Genomic DNA, 15,918 nt, shown 5'->3' with positions numbered 1-15,918 from the left:
TTGTTTATTTGCCCTTATATTCAAGAAAACATAAAAAGGATGGTTGCATTTTTTTTTTCAATTTAAAACAAAAGTAACATTTCAGTTTAAATGTCTTGAAATTGATTTTTGTACAGGTAAATTTTGTATTTGCAATATAGTTTAAATATTTAAAAATGACGTTACAATTAATTGACTTTTTTGCATAGTGAAATATATCAAATATTATGCAAATTTGCACATGTACTGCAGAATCTTGAAACCAGAGGCCAAGAATATGACATACTTTGATTTGATCCCTTCAATAACAGAGAGAGAACGAGGGAATCTTTTGCTTTCTCTAACTACAAGAGAGCTTTTGGCAGGGTAAAGTGGATGAACTTGGTGGAAGCTTTAAGATATTGACTTTGGATCTCTCTATCTTGAAATATAGAAATCTAAAGGAGACAAAACAATGGTAAAAGTTGACAGGGTTTTGTCTTCGAAATTTGAATTGAGATGGACAAAATAAAGGATTTCTTCTCTACATTATTTGACCTAGTTATTGAACCCTGAGATCAGAGACCACAAAAGAATAAAAGAAATGTTGGAAGAAGGAATAGAATATATAAAAGTGCTTTTCATATCTGATGATATATTACCCTTAAACAATGCCTCAGTCGTCAACTGAGTATGTAAGGTTATGTGGACTATGTTGTGATATTTTACTTTGTAACTTTTCCTTGTTTATCTTCACTTTTCTTGAATTTATTCTGAATTATATGAGAAAAATGTATAAATAAAGGATTTTAAAAAAGTGTATGTAAGTTTGTCAGCCTATAAATTTAATTAAGAAAGACATGCTTTAGAGTTTAATTTCAAGGAGGTGACAGTATCTTATAATCTACTTAATTTCTCCTCGTGTATTAAGTACTTGAGAATACAGATCCTAAGAAAGTTAATGAAACTGTATGAGTAACTATCCCACCCAAAATTTCTAAGATCAAATTGGATTTAAAGGCGTGGGGAGGTTGCAGCAATAAAGATGAACATACTGCCAAGACAAAACTTCCTGTTTGAGATGCTGCCAATCAGTATTTGAGTATTCGGTGAATAAAACAGTTTCCAGGTTTGTATGGCAAACAAAAAGGCTGAGAATAGCTAAGCAAGTTCTTACAAAGGAAAAAAAATAAGGGAGGATTAGACCTTCTGGACTTCCAAAACATGCTATTTTGGAGCCCATCTTGCAGAACAGTAGAATGTTTGTTAAGCTAAGAGGGAGAAACAGTGGACCAGCTTAGAGAAATGTTGGGAACTAGGGAGAACTTAGGTTTGTTTAGTCTAGCCCTACTTTTTCTTGATCGACAAAAGACCTGTTTCTAGGGATGTGCATTCGTTTTGAACGAATGCGCAATCCGCAATGTATAGGTCCCTATTCGTTGCATTTGTGGGGTTCTGAAACGTATGGCCAACCACCACGAATGCAACGTATTATTAACGAATAAAACCCCCACCCTCCTGACCACCCCCAAGACTTGCCAAAAGTCCCTAGTGGTCTAGCGGGGGTCCTGGAGCGATCTCCTGCACTCAGGCCGACGGCTGCCGGTATTCAAAATGGTGCCAATAGCCTTTGCCCTTATTATGTCACAGAGGCTACCGGTGCCATTGGTTGGCCCCTGTCACATTGTAGGAGCACAAGATGGCGCCGGCCGTCCATTCCTCCTACCATGTGACAGGGGCCGACCAATGGCACCGGTAGCCCCTGTGACATAGTAAGAGCAAAGGCTATCGGCGCCATTTTGAATACCGGTAGCAGATGGCCCAAGTGCAGGAAATTGCACCAAGGACTTTTGCCAAGTCTTGGGGGGGTCAGGAGGGTGGGAGGTTGTAGTTAATTTAAAGGGTTGGAATGGGGTTATTTTTCAACTTTAATGGGAAACGAATACCATATGTAACTAATGGACGAATCGGGGTCCCCCAAAAACGTCATAGAAACAAAAATGTGGTGTCAGAAAAAGACCATCCACACCAACTAATTCAGCGTACAATTCCTATACTCCTGTAGACATGCCTTGTGTTTATCCCATGCTTTCTTGAAATCAGATGCTATCTTTGTCTCTGCCACCTACACAGGGAGGCTGTTCCATCCATCCACCACCTTCTCTGTAATGAAATATTTCCTTAGATTACTCCTGAGTCAACCACTTTTCACCCTCATCCCATAACTCCTCTTTGTTCTAGAGCATCCTTTCCTTTGAAAGAGGCTCATTTCCTGTGCATGGAAACTTGATATGTATTTAAAGGTCTCTATCATTTCTCTCCTATCCTGCCTTTTCTTTAAGGTATGCATGTTTAGATCTTTGTCTGTCCCCATATACTTTACAATGAAGATAACTAATTATTTTAGTAGCCACCCTCTGGACCGACTCCAACCAGTTTATATCTTTTTGAAGGTGCAGTCTATAAAAGTGCACACAGTTTTCCAAATGAGTTCTTACCAGGGAATTATATAGAGGCAATATCACATCTTTTTTTTTTTTTTGCTGACCATTGCTCTCTTTATGCAGCCAAGCATCTTACTTTTTTGGAATCACTTTATCCACCTTTTCAGCCACCTTAAAATCATCAGATACAGAGACCCCCAGATCCTGCTTTTTCATACTTAGAAAAATGTTGCCCCCTATGCTGTACTTCTTTATTGGGGTTTTGCAGCCTAAATGCATAACTCTGCATTTTTTAGCCTTAAATCTTAGCTGCCAGTCTCTAGACCATTCCTTGAGCTTCCCTAGATCCCTCTGTATATTTTCCACACTGAGCACTGAGAGATGAGGATCCCCATGCTGGTGACTGAAAGAATCAGTAAGTACTGTTTGGGGAAATTTTAGAACTTCAACATTTTGGGGAGAAGTAAACTATTGGAGTATATTCTTTAGTAATTTTTGTATTAAATAGCTAGTCAGAGGGCAGGCAAAATAACCAGTTGCTAAGCAGCACATGGTTCAGAGGGAGGTATCTTCAAAGGATACTATTGAAACATTAGAATTAGGGTATCCCAACAGAGAGGTACCAATAATAAAAGTAGGCCAAGTGCCTATAATTAGACTTACCTGAGCTAAAAGATTCCAATTTATCCCTGTCAACTGAAAAGCACAATGTTAATATAAACAGAAACACACTTTGAAATGTTTGTATGCTAATACCAGAAGTCTAAGAAGTAAGATGGGAGAGTTATTGTATAGCACTGCCAACCATAGACTTAATTGGCATCTCAGAAACATGGTGGAAAGAGGATAGCCAATGGGATAGTGCTATATCAGGGTAAACATTATATTGCAATGATAGAGAGGAGCAACTTAATGGCGGGGTGGCGCTTTGTCTGGGATGGAATAGAGTCCAGCAGGATAAAGATCCTGCAAGAGACTAAATGCACAATTCAATCTTTATGGGAAGAAATCCCTTCTGTGTTGGGAAAGAGTATAGCGATAGGAGTATACTACTATCCACCTGGCCAAAATGATGAGACCTTGGGATGCTAACCAAATTGGCAGTGCAGTAATGGGAGATAATGGGAGATTTCAATTACCCCAATATTGACTGGGTAAGTAAAACATCAGGACATGTTAGAGAGAGAGAGTTCCCGGATGAAATAAATGATAGTTTTATGGAGTGATTGGTTCAGGAACTGACGAGAGAGGGAGCAATTTTAGATGTAATTCTCAGCAGAGCATAGGATTTGGTGAGAGAGGTGTAATGGTGGTTGGACCCCTTGAAATAGTCATCATAATATGATCAAATTTGAATTAATGAGTGGAAGGGGGACAGTAAGTAAATCCACGGCTCTAGCACAAAACTTTCAAAGGGGAAACTTTGATAAAATGAGAAAAATAGTTAAAAAAACAAACCCTGAAAAGTGCAGTTATAAAAGTTAAGAGTGTGCAACAGGCATGGACATTGTTAAAAAAAAAAAATCTTAGACACGCAGTTCAGATGTATTCCACACATTAAGAAAGTTGGAAGGAAGGTCAAACGATTGCCAGCATGGCTAAAAAGTGAGGTGAAAGAGGCTATTTTAGCTAAAAGATCTTCATTCAAAAATTTGAAGAAGGATCCATCAGAAATAAATAGGATAAAGCATAAGCATTGGCAAGTTAAATGTAAGACATTAATAAGACAGGCTAAGAGAGAATTTGAAAAGAAGTTAGCTGTAGAGGCAAAAACTAATAATTCAAATTTTTAAAATATATACGTAGGAGAAAGCCTGTGAGGGAGTTGGTTGGACCGTTAGATGATTGAGGGGTTAAAGGGACACTTAGGGAAGGTAAGGCCATTGCAGAAAAACTAAAAAAAATTCTTTGGTTCGGTGTTTATTGAAGAGGATGTTGGGGAAATAACTGTTCTGGGGACTGTTTTTAAGGGTGGCAAATCAAATAAACTGAACCAAATCACAGTGAAACCGGAAGATGTGGTAGGCCAGATTGACAAACTGAAGAGTAGTAAAACACCTGGACCAGATGGTATACACCCCAGAGTTCTGAAAGAACTAAAAAATGAAATTTCAGACTTATCATTAAAATCATCCATTGTACCTGAAGGCAGGAAGATGGACAATGTAACCCCGATATTTAAAAAGGGCTCCAGGAGTGATCCCAGAAACTGTAGACCGGTGAACCTGACTTCAGTGCTGGCAAAAAGCAAGCAACCTGCAATAGTTATCAGCTGTGACAGGGGACCATTTGACCCCCTTCCCAACTTCTCTTACAAGCCCTCATTCTTCAGAGACATCCCTTCCACCCTTTTCAACAATTAGCATAACTGGGTTTTAAAAAGGATTGAACAAGTTCCTGGAGGAGAAGTCAATAAACTGTTATTAACCAAATAAACTTAAGAAATAGCCCCTACTTATCACTGCATGATAGCAGCATAGGATCTATTTACTATATGGGGTCTTGCCAGGTGTTTGTGACCTGGATTGACCGCTGTTGAAAACAGGATACTGTGCTTGATGGACCTTCGGTGTGACCCAGTTTAGCAAATTCTTATGTTTTTGTTTTTATTAAGCTCCTCTCACTCTCCAGCAAATGCACCTGCCTGCTCGAGATCGGCAGAAAGAAAAATATCAGCTCAAAGTTCAGTAGCAAATGTAGCCTAAGCCTGGTATCAATTTTTGATGACCAAGGCCTGCCACTCCAGGATCTCAGGTGGGAAGATAGTTCAGGTCTTCCTTCCAGAATGTCTTTAGATTACCAATGACTGAGTCCTGAAGATCATGGAATATAGCTATTGTTTATGCCTCTCTCTTTCTCCTCTGATTCATTGAATTTCAGTGTTCATCTCCAACCCTCCTCAACTCCTCAATCTGCCCAATGTGGTTGGAGGTAGAGTTGTTTTTCCTTCAAAAGCAGTTGAACTGGTACCATCCCAGATGTGTGGCCAAGAATTCTATTCCTGGTATATCCTAATCTCTAAGAAGTCTGAGATTAAAACCTATACTGGACTTGTGAAAACAGAACAAACTGCTGAATCAGGAGAACTTCAAGATGAACTTCCTCCAAACAATTCTTTTTTTCATATAACCAAGGGGTTTGATTGTGTTCTTGGGATATGAAAAACTGTTATGTATAATTTTTCATTCATCCCACCCATTGGAAGCACCTCAGGTTCATGGTAAAGGATGCACACTGCCAATACGTGATGCTCCCATTTGGCCTCTCAGTAGCTCCAAGAGAGTTCAGAAAAGGCCTTGTGGTAGCATTGGCAAAGCTTTGTTTGCAGGGAGTCTGTGTATTCCCATATCTGGACAATTGGTTGGTGAGGCATCCATCTCCAGCAAGAGTTCTGGAATCCCTCAAAGTTCATATGGCTCCTCCAATCCCTGGGCTTCCTGGTCAATTTTGCCAAATCAAGCCTGTTTCCATCACAGTCTCCAGTCAGTAAACTTCTATTGCCTTGGGACCTCAGTGCAGTCCTAGCTGAACTCATTAAACCTCATTTTGAACCACTTGAAAGTGTGGTTTGTTTGGATGTCACTTTGGCATGAAGAGTAAGTGAGCTGCAGGCTCTAGTTTCATATTCACCATATCTTCAGTTTTTACACAATAAGATGGTCTTCTGTACTCTCCCCAAGTTTCTTCCAAAAGTGGTATGTATCTGTGTTCCACATTAATCAAACTATTATATTACCTACATGCTTTCTAAGACCACTTGCGCACAAAGCAAATCAGGCTTTTCACTCCTTGGACTGTAAGAGAGCCCTGGCATATTACCTAAGGAGGACTTAACTTCACAGTCAAGCTTCTCAACTGTTTGTGTCCTTTGATCCCAATAAATGGGATAGGCAGCTGCAAAATGAACTCTATCCAATTAGCTAGTAAACTGTATAGCGCACTGTTGCATGCTGACTTGTCAGGACTTTTCTGGTAAAAACCATGCTGACATCAGTGGTTCATCTCTGGGCCACTTCTATTGAAGATGTTTACAAAGTTGCTTCTTGGTTGTTCACTCCATGTCCCATGTTCACTACTATCTGGACAGCAGGTCGCGAGGAGACATTAACTTTGGACAAGCGGTTCTGTACAGCCTGTTCAACCATTACTTCATTCTCCACCTGGTGGAGCTGGGTAGTCTTTAAGTGCTTCTGATGTACAACCCTCAGCTTGAGAATCCCTTCTTGTAATGGCTAACTTATGACTACTTGTCAATGGAGAAAGCAAGTTTGTAAATAGAGAAAAAGATGAATTAGCCATTCTTAATACCTGATTTCTACTCTGAGCAACTATCTCGCTAAAGTGTAAGCTGTGGAAGAGAGTGAGGGGCTCATGAAGCAGTGTGTGTGCATAAGGACTCCCTCACATGCTCAGTAAAGTCTTTGCTGAGCTCTGAGAGCTGGGTTTCTCTGTGCTATTGGATGATGTCACCTATACATAATGGCTTATTCATCCTGCTGTCTACGGAGAACCTTTTTACACGTAAGCACACTTGCTATATCTGTTGTAGGACTATGCGAATATATATTTCTTCTGGAGATGAAAGGCTTGTATACTTAAGGGAGTGGAGGAGTAGCCTACTGGTTAGAGCAGTGGGCTATGAACCAGGAAAACCAGGATTCAGATCCCACTGTCACTCCTTGTGACCTTGGGCAAGTCACTTTACCTTCTGTTTCCTTGAATACAAACAGATTGTGAGCCCTTTAGGGATAGAGAAATACCTACAGTACCTGAATTTAATCTGCTCTGAAGTGCCAAAAATGGAAAGAAAATAATAATAATGTTGTTCTTTGGAGTTGTAAATAGATCATCACATATTAAGTTTCATCAGTTATTTTACTGTATTATTTTGTTTGATAATATCTTTGAATTGTTCATTGTGTTACTTTGTTTTCCTTGTGTATTTTGATATCTTCTTTTAAAATTGTTAAGAATTTAACAATAGAAGAATTTAAAATAATATAAACCTTGCACTAAAGCACCTGAAATTTGAATTATGGCAAAATTAGATTTTGCTAATCGCTTCCCAGTCTTTTTTTTTTTTTAATTATTTTAAATGTTTGAATTGCAGACTACATTCAGTAAGTTACTATGCACTGTTAGACTACAAAAAAGTGCTTGCATTTCTGTTAGATTGCAGCTTTCACTTCCTTATTTTAAGGTTCTCAAATGTAACCTCCCAGTTTGCCATGTTCATTTATATCATGCTAGCCACCTCTGTTTTTTTCTGGCATAAGCCTTACTTTTTCTTTTGCTCTCCTGATTAGTCTTTCCAGTATAGCTAATGGTTCATTTAGCTTCCATTATAGTCTCCTGTGGTTATAGTATTAACAGTCACATGAACGTCCCTAGAGAAGGAGGCAGCTTATTCTTGCTTGCACTAGCTTATTCTTGCATGCACTAGGTATTGCCACTCAGCACAAGCATTGAGTTGAGTGGTTACAGCATTGTGGTTAGAAGTGTCCTTTGCAATACAGTAAGTAGAAGAACAGATGATCTTTGAGTTCAGATTGCTTTGTTGAATCTAAAGGTGCGATTAATCAGTCTTGAGAGAAGAGCAGTTACTGACCGGTACAGTTGCCACAGATGCTCTGATTTGTTTTCTATCATCGCGCAACTAGAAATAATTTCAAATAGAGAACATCAGGAGAGAGATATGGGAAAACATTTTTTATATCCGAATTCCGTGCAGGTTGTGATAAATGTTTCGCTGAACTAACCTAAGAATTATCCAGAGGTGGCAATGTACACAAGTTTTCCAGACCACACAGGTGCTGCCTTCAGAACATTGCAATGCTTACAAAAATAAAATAAAAGTATATATAAACTAAAGTATCCGCCTGTGGCGACTTTACATGAATGTTTGTTAACTTAAAAAAATAAACATTCATGTAAAATCACCTCAGAAGGATGCTTTAGTTTATAAACATCAAGGGTCAGCCAGATACATGATGCCTTTTTTTTTTAACCCATACACACAGAATGAGAGGAAAGTGAATCAAGCCCCAAATCCTTTAACACATGCTCCTGTACTTTGACTCATAGTTAGTCACAGGTACGTGCTGCAAGGAAAATGTAATTCTGAGGAATAATGATGATCAATAGAATGTAAAGTTTGTTTTTTTTCTTTATTGTGAGCAGCTAGGAAAAACATTGACAACTTTCACTAGTTTCCCCCTATAGTCATCACTTAGTAACAACATTAAAAAAAATGCTGCTCTGTAGTACACTTTATTACTTTGCTGTAATTTTGGAGACCTGTCTAGTCTTAATGTTTTTATTTTTGGTAGTACAGCAAGGAGCTCAGAGGCTGTGCTGACAAATGAGTCTGGAGAGCACGCATGCTTTGCCTGACTCAAAGGCAAAAGAGCTGCTTCCATGCTGAAAATGAAATACAAAGATTTTAATGTGCTATGGAGTGTGTGTGAGGCAATGGTATTCACAGATGATCTATGAGGGCTATAACCCAGGGTTGCGTTTTCAGGATCTCCCTCATGAATGTGTGTGAGAAATGCATGCACACTACCTCAGATGTATACAAATCTGTCTCATGCATATTCAGTAGGGATATCCTGAAAACCCACCTTTTTACAGCCTTCCAGGTCAATAAGTAAGTACCACTGGTGTAAGGAATCCTATTTCTGTGATCTTTGTTATTGAAAGTTAGTTACATTCACATTTTTTTCGCCCATCGTGATTTTTTTGGTGTGTGTGTGTATACAATTGTTTGTGTATGAATTTATGCTGAAATGGATGTGGCTGTTCTTTCTAATGTTTGTTGAATCTTTTTTTTGTTTTTTATTTCTGTATCTCTTTGGCCTGGAATTATAAGGCTAACGTATTCTGTTGCTGACATATTCTGTTTTCTTTAAGATGCTACTTTTTTTTTTTTCTCCTCTTTCCTCCTATGCCACAGAGCCTACTCATTTCATGTGACTGCAGACGGTCAGATGCAGCCTGTACCTTTCCCTCCCGATGCCCTGATCGGATCAGGGATCCCTCGACACGCTCGTCAGATCAACACCCTTAATCACGGCGAAGTGGTGTGTGCCGTTACCATCAGCAACCCCACGAGACACGTGTACACCGGCGGGAAGGGCTGCGTCAAGGTCTGGGACATCAGCCAACCTGGCAACAAGAGTCCCGTCTCTCAGCTGGACTGCCTGGTAAGTGAACAGGAACTTGTGCAAGGGGTAATTTCTCCTCCGAGACTCAATAAGGAAATAGCTGGTCAGGCCTGGGGTTTATTCATGTTTCAAAAAACAAGGAAATGGCAGCAAGTTCTGTTTCCTGAGTTAGGTATTTAATGACTGCATACACACACACAAAAAAAGATTATTCCTTTGCACATCTGGTTGATGGCATATTTAGATCTTACACTAGAATTTATGAAATGTTTGCAGTCATAATCAGTTGTTGTGAGAGTTATTTTGTCTCTTAATAAAAGCCAACGGTTGAGAGAAAGCTACAGGGAGTAAATGCATCAAGGACGCCACTGTGATCCAAAATAGCTTTCTGTCCTTTCTCAGCACTGTTTGTGTTTACAAAGGAGATGGTTAAATATTGCTGGCTGACAGTTATGAAAAGTAATCTGGCCTTGGCATAACTGAGGTGTGTTTGTTAGAGGTACCTCAAGTCTTAACTGGAGCAAAGTTTATTTTGGTTTTTATATTTAACCTTTCTGAGTCAAACTACTTCCTAACAAACAGCCCGATCCAGTAAAGTCCGTGGGAGAGCGGACTAACGCCCGCTCTCCCGGCGCGCGCACTGGCCCCTCGCCAGTGCGAGCGATCCAGTATTTAAATTAGGCGACGCGGTGCAAACGAGGAAAAGGAGGCGCTAGGGACACTAGCGCGTCCCTAGCGCCTCCTTTTGGCCTGGAGCGGCGGCTGTCAGCGGGTTTGACAGCCGACGCTCAATTTTGCCGGCGTCGGTTCTCGAGCCCGCTGACAGCCACGGGCTCGGAAACCGGACGCCGGCAAAATTGAGCGTCCGGTTTTCGGCCCGACAGCCGCGGGCCGAATTCAAAATTTATTATTTTTTTTTTTTACTTTTTTTTTACTTTTGGGGACCTCCGACTTAATATCGCTATGATATTAAGTCGGAGGGTGCACAGAAAAGCAGTTTTTACTGCTTTTCTGTGCACTTCCCTGGCGCCGGAAGAAATTAGCGCCGACCTTTGGGCGGCGCTAATTTCTTAGAGTAAAATGTGCAGCTTGGCTGCACATTTTACTTACTGGATCGCTCGGGAATACCTAATAGGGCCATCAACATGCATTTGCATGTTGAGGGCGCTATTAGGTGCCGCGGGTGGGCCGCGTGTTTTCCTCCCCTTACTGAATAAGGGGTAAGGGAAAACACGCGTCCAGAGCAGGGTGACAGTGCGCTCCGACGGAGCACACTTTACTGGATCGACCTGATAGATTGTACTGAAATGTCTCATCAGTGATTCATTAGATGTTCTATCTGTATGAAAATATTCATCTGCCAAGGTTACCAAATTTTCTTTCTGTGCACAGGGAAATGCCTTTTTTTTTTGCCAAAAATAGTAGCTCTTTTCTGCTGCCTGACTCTGAAGTTCTTGTGCCAATATATTTGAATAAACAGTTGGCATTAGCATAGCCATATCCCTCACCAAATCTCCCTCTTAAGAGCTGACTGTATGAGTTGAAGTGCTTTGCAAAGAGAAAATAGGCAAGCTCCTTACTTTAGGACTTTTTGTTTCCATTTTCTCACTAAAGCTGAAGAAATGGTTGGTTGCTTATATCGCAGCAGGCACTATTTGATTCTTATGCACCTATAGGGAAAGTCAGAGAGTATTATGGAACTTGCTCTTTAGGTGTAAACTGGGATCAGTATCGGTATATAAAACTCAACAAACAAACAAATAAATAAACAAATCAGCATGGCCACCAAATTTTGCACCTTGTCCTCATGGCTTTTCAACTTTAGAATTTTGTCTGATCAGGAATGAGGTTGACATAAACCAATTTTTAGCCCATTCTGTAATGGTCTTGACTGTATTTGGACTCTTGTATCAAACTCTATGCTGACACAGAGCATTTATTATTATCTCCCAAATTTCTCAAGAATATAACCACATCACTTCATGTTACTTTGGACACAATAATCTCTGCAACCCTGGTCTGTTGGAGTTTCACAAAATTAATAAAGTCAAGTAAATATATTAGTGCAAAAATCATTGCAGGGAATAGTTTAATTAATTGTGTAGACGTCTTAGTTTTGGGACTACTGTATTATGAGTTATTAGGTTTGCAGTCATTTGTACTGTGGTCAGAAATGCAGTCTTAATTTATTATGAAACAATTCACTTGGAAGATTAGCTTATTTAAAATAACATTAATGAAGACAGTATCACATTCAAGCTAAAGGAACCCAAAAATGAATGTATTCATTATGCTACTTGTTTCCACATTCGCTTTGGGAGAAAATGCTTTAGACTATATGATGTTATCACCCATTTGTGCCTTCAACAATGCCCATGCATGTGTCAAATAGTGTAGAAAGAGACCCACCAAATCAGCATTCCTATTTAAATTGCAGAAGTAATGACAATTTTAAAGTTCTTCCCTTCATACATAATTTACATTTTGTGCGTATTAATACAATTTTAGGATATGTTCTGAAAATTGTGATTTGGAATAGTTGGGCTAAAATAAATTATACAGTTATTGGTAGAATACACAAAGTAATAGTTGGAAAAATGCTCCAAGGTATTGAATCTACAAGATGCTTGAAACCTGTTCTTAGATGGCATTGTTGTACTTGAAAATGTTTCTTTGGTGGTGGTGGAGGCATTCAGTGTATTCTTGCAGAAAAGGGGGGTTCATTTCAGAAAAGCATTCAAGTGGATAACATTTCATAGAAACATAACAGAAAAAGACAGTATGTCTCATCCAGTCTGCCCATCCATCCATTTAATTTAACATTATAATTCTCATCACTTAGAGATCCCTGTATTTATCCCATGCTTTTGTGAATTCAGATACTGATTTTATCTCCAACACTTCCACAGGAAAGGCTGTTCCACACATCCACCACCCTCTCTAAAGAAATATTTCCTGAGTCTACCCCCTTTCCAACCTCCTCTCATGACCCCTTGTTCTAGAGCCTCCTTTCCATTGTAAAAGGCTCTCCTCCTGTGCATGGAAACCTTTGAGATATTTAAATGTCTCTTTCATACCTCACCTTTTCTCTAGGGTATATATGTTTAGATCGTTAAGTCTAATCCCGTATGCTTTAGAACGAAGACCACCGATCATTGTAGTGGCCACTCTCTGGACTGACTTCAAAACTGAACACAGTATTCCAAGTGAGGTCTCACCAGGGCCTACACGGGACAATATCACCTCCCTTTTTCTTCTCCCCATTCCTCTTTCTATACAGTCATGCATCTTGCTGGCTTTTACCATCACTTTATCCAGTTGTTTGGCCACCTTAAGATCATCAGATACAATCGAGAGCAAACAAAAACAGTGATCAAATTTTCTGATTGCTGGGGCTACAAAAGTGGCATTTATCTCTGCCCCATCCTTCCTCCCCGCTGTTAGTTCTTTGCGCTCATCCATGACCCTCTCTTTTTTATGCTTGCTTTGTCGAACACAAAGGATGTTCTTTATGTCTATTCATCTGCAATCAAAACCAGGAGCAGAGCAGTTCTGCTGCAAAAGAATACATTTGATTACTCTTTGTACTGCCAAAAAGAAATAAACTTTTCCCAGTTTGTTTTGTCTTGGCTGCTGAGTCCCCTCTTGGGCTCTCCCTTTCTGCTGCTGAGGTGCATTTGTACTAGTATCACAGCACTGGCAGTGACACTGAAAGTCATCCTTTGGCATGGAGGAGCACAAATTAGCTAAATTTAGGGATTTAGCCCTAGAAAATTTTCAAAATGGCCAATTTAGGGGCTTAACTCCAAAACTTAGGAGCCTAAACTCTTTCAGGCCGATACAGTACAGTACACAGTATAGTGCGCTTCGGCGAAGCGCACTGTTAACCCGCAATTGGACACACATATTTTCGATGCGCTAGCTTTACCCCTTATTCAGTAAGGGGTAATAGCGCGTCGAAAACGCGTGTCCAACCCCCCCGTACCTAATAGCGCCCGCAACATGCAAATGTATGTTGATGGCCCTATTAGGTATTCCCGCGCGATTCAGAAAGCAAAATGTGCAGCCAAGCCACACATTTTACTTTCAGAAATCAGCGCCTACCCAAAGGTAGGCGTTAATTTCTCCGGGCACCGGGAAAGTGCACAGAAAAGCAGTAAAAATGGCTTTTCTGTGCACTCTCTGACTTAATATCATGGCGATATTAAGTTGGAGGTCCCAAAAGTTAAAAAAAAGTAAAAAAAAATAAAAATTGGAAATCGGCCTGCGGCTCGCGGGTTGAAAACCGGACACTCAATTTTGCCGGCGTCCGGTTTCCGAACCTGTGGCTGTCAGCAGGTTTGAGAACCGACACCGGCAAAATTGAGCGTCGGCTGTCAAACCCGCTGACAGCCGCCACTCCTGTCCAAAAAGAGGCGCTAGGGAAGCGCTAGTGTCCATAGCGCCTCTTTTTGCCATGGGCCCTCATTTGAATACAGAATTGCGCACACAGGAGTGTGGCCTGTGCGCGCGCTGGGAGAGCGGGCATTCGCCCACTCTCCCGGGACTTTTACTGTATTGGCCCATTTGAAAATTGGACCAATTATTATTAAATTAGATTTATAACTTGTTTCATTGTAGATGCTATAAGCGAGAAAAAATAAATGAAAAACATTAAAAACAACAAATCATAAGGTCAAAACATAATATACTATAAAATATGAAGTACATATGTAGATGTAAGAACATAAGAACATGCCATACTAGGTCAGACCAAGGGTCCATCAAGCCTAGCATCCTGTTTCCAACAGTGGCCAATCCAGGCCATAAGAACCTGGCAAGTACCCAAAAACTAAGTCTATTTCATGTTACAGTTGCTAGTAATAGCAGTGGCTATTTAATAAGTCAGCTTAATTAATAGCAGGTAATGGACTTCTCCTCCAAGAACTTATCCAGTCCTTTTTTAAACACAGCTATACTAACTGCACTAACCACATTATCTGGCAACAAATTCCAGAGTTTAATTGTGCGTTGAGTGAAAAATAATTTTCTCCGATTAGTTTTAAATGTGCCACATGCTAACTTCATGGAGTGCCCCCTAGTCTTCCTATTATCTGAAAGACTAAATAACCGATTCACATCTACCCGTTCTAGACATCTCATGATTTTAAACACCTCTATCATATCCCCCCCTCAGCCGTCTCTTCTCCAAGCTGAAAAGTCCTAACCTCTTTAGTCTTTCCTCATAGGGGAGCTATTCCATTTCCCTTATCATTTTGGTTGCCCTTCTCTGTACCTTCTCCATCGCAACTATATCTTTTTTTGAGATGCGGCGACCAGAATTGTACACAGTATTCAAGGTGCAGTCTCACCATGGAGCGATACAGAGGCATTATGACATTTTCCGTTTTATTCACCATTCCCTTGCTAATAATTCCCAACATTCTGTTTGCTTTTTTGACTGCCACAGCACACTAAACCGATTTCAATGTGTTATCCACTATGACGCCTAGATCTTTCTTGGGTGGTAGCTCCTAATATGGAACCTAACATTGTGTAACTATAGCATGGGTTATTTTTCCCTATATGCATCACCTTGCACTTATCCACATTAAATTTCATCTGCCATTTCGATGCCCAGTTTTCCAATCTCACAAGGTCTTCCTGCAATTTATCACAATCTGCTTGTAATTTAACTACTCTGAACAATTTTGTATCATCTGCAAATTTAATTACCTCACTCGTCGTATTTCTTTCCAAATCATTTATATATATATTGAAAAGCACCGGTCCAAGTACAGATCCCTGAGGCAGTCCACTGTTTACCCTTTTCCACTGAGAAAATTGACCATTTAATCCTACTCTCTGTTTCCTGTCTTTTAACCAGTTTGTAATCCATGAAAGGGCATCGCGTCCTATCCCATGACTTTTTAGTTTTCTTAGAAGCCTCTCGTGAGGGACTTTGTCAAACGCCTTCTGAAAATCCAAATACATTACATCTACCGGTTCACCCTTATCCACATGTTTATTAACCCCTTCAAAAAAATGAAGCAGTAGCAGTGGCACATCTGTTTCATCATGGATTTGTGATTTCCCATATCTGGATGACTGGCTGGTCACAGGACTTTCTCAAGCAAGGCTTCTAGATTACTTGCACAAGACAATCAAGCTCCTTCCGTCAATTTTGTAAAGACGAACCTCATCCCTACCCAGGGAATCAAGTTCATGAGGGCATGCATAGACTCGCTACAGAAGAAAGCGTTCCTCCCATCTGAAAGGGCAATCTGCCTGCGAAGACTGGTCTAGAACCTGCTGCAGCAAGATCAAACCCAGACTGACCAGTTGTAGTAGTCCTCGTGTCACAGGGCAGC

The 15,918-nt window shown here is 40.2% G+C and overlaps 1 protein-coding gene across 1 annotated transcript in view; it reads left to right on the top strand.

The window, feature by feature from the left end:
• The window catches only part of TLE1 (TLE family member 1, transcriptional corepressor), a 314,217-nt gene that overhangs the window by 278,451 nt on the left and 19,848 nt on the right, over nt 1–15,918 (top strand). The window contains 1 exon segment of the mRNA XM_029616666.1: nt 9,358–9,607. Coding sequence (XP_029472526.1) covers nt 9,358–9,607 — 250 coding nt within the window.

Source organism: Rhinatrema bivittatum, chromosome 1, assembly GCF_901001135.1.
Source record: "Rhinatrema bivittatum chromosome 1, aRhiBiv1.1, whole genome shotgun sequence".
Lineage (NCBI taxonomy): Eukaryota > Metazoa > Chordata > Amphibia > Gymnophiona > Rhinatrematidae > Rhinatrema > Rhinatrema bivittatum.
The sequence above is the reverse complement of the archived record's forward strand: the minus strand, read 5'-3'. Positions and strand labels throughout refer to the sequence as shown.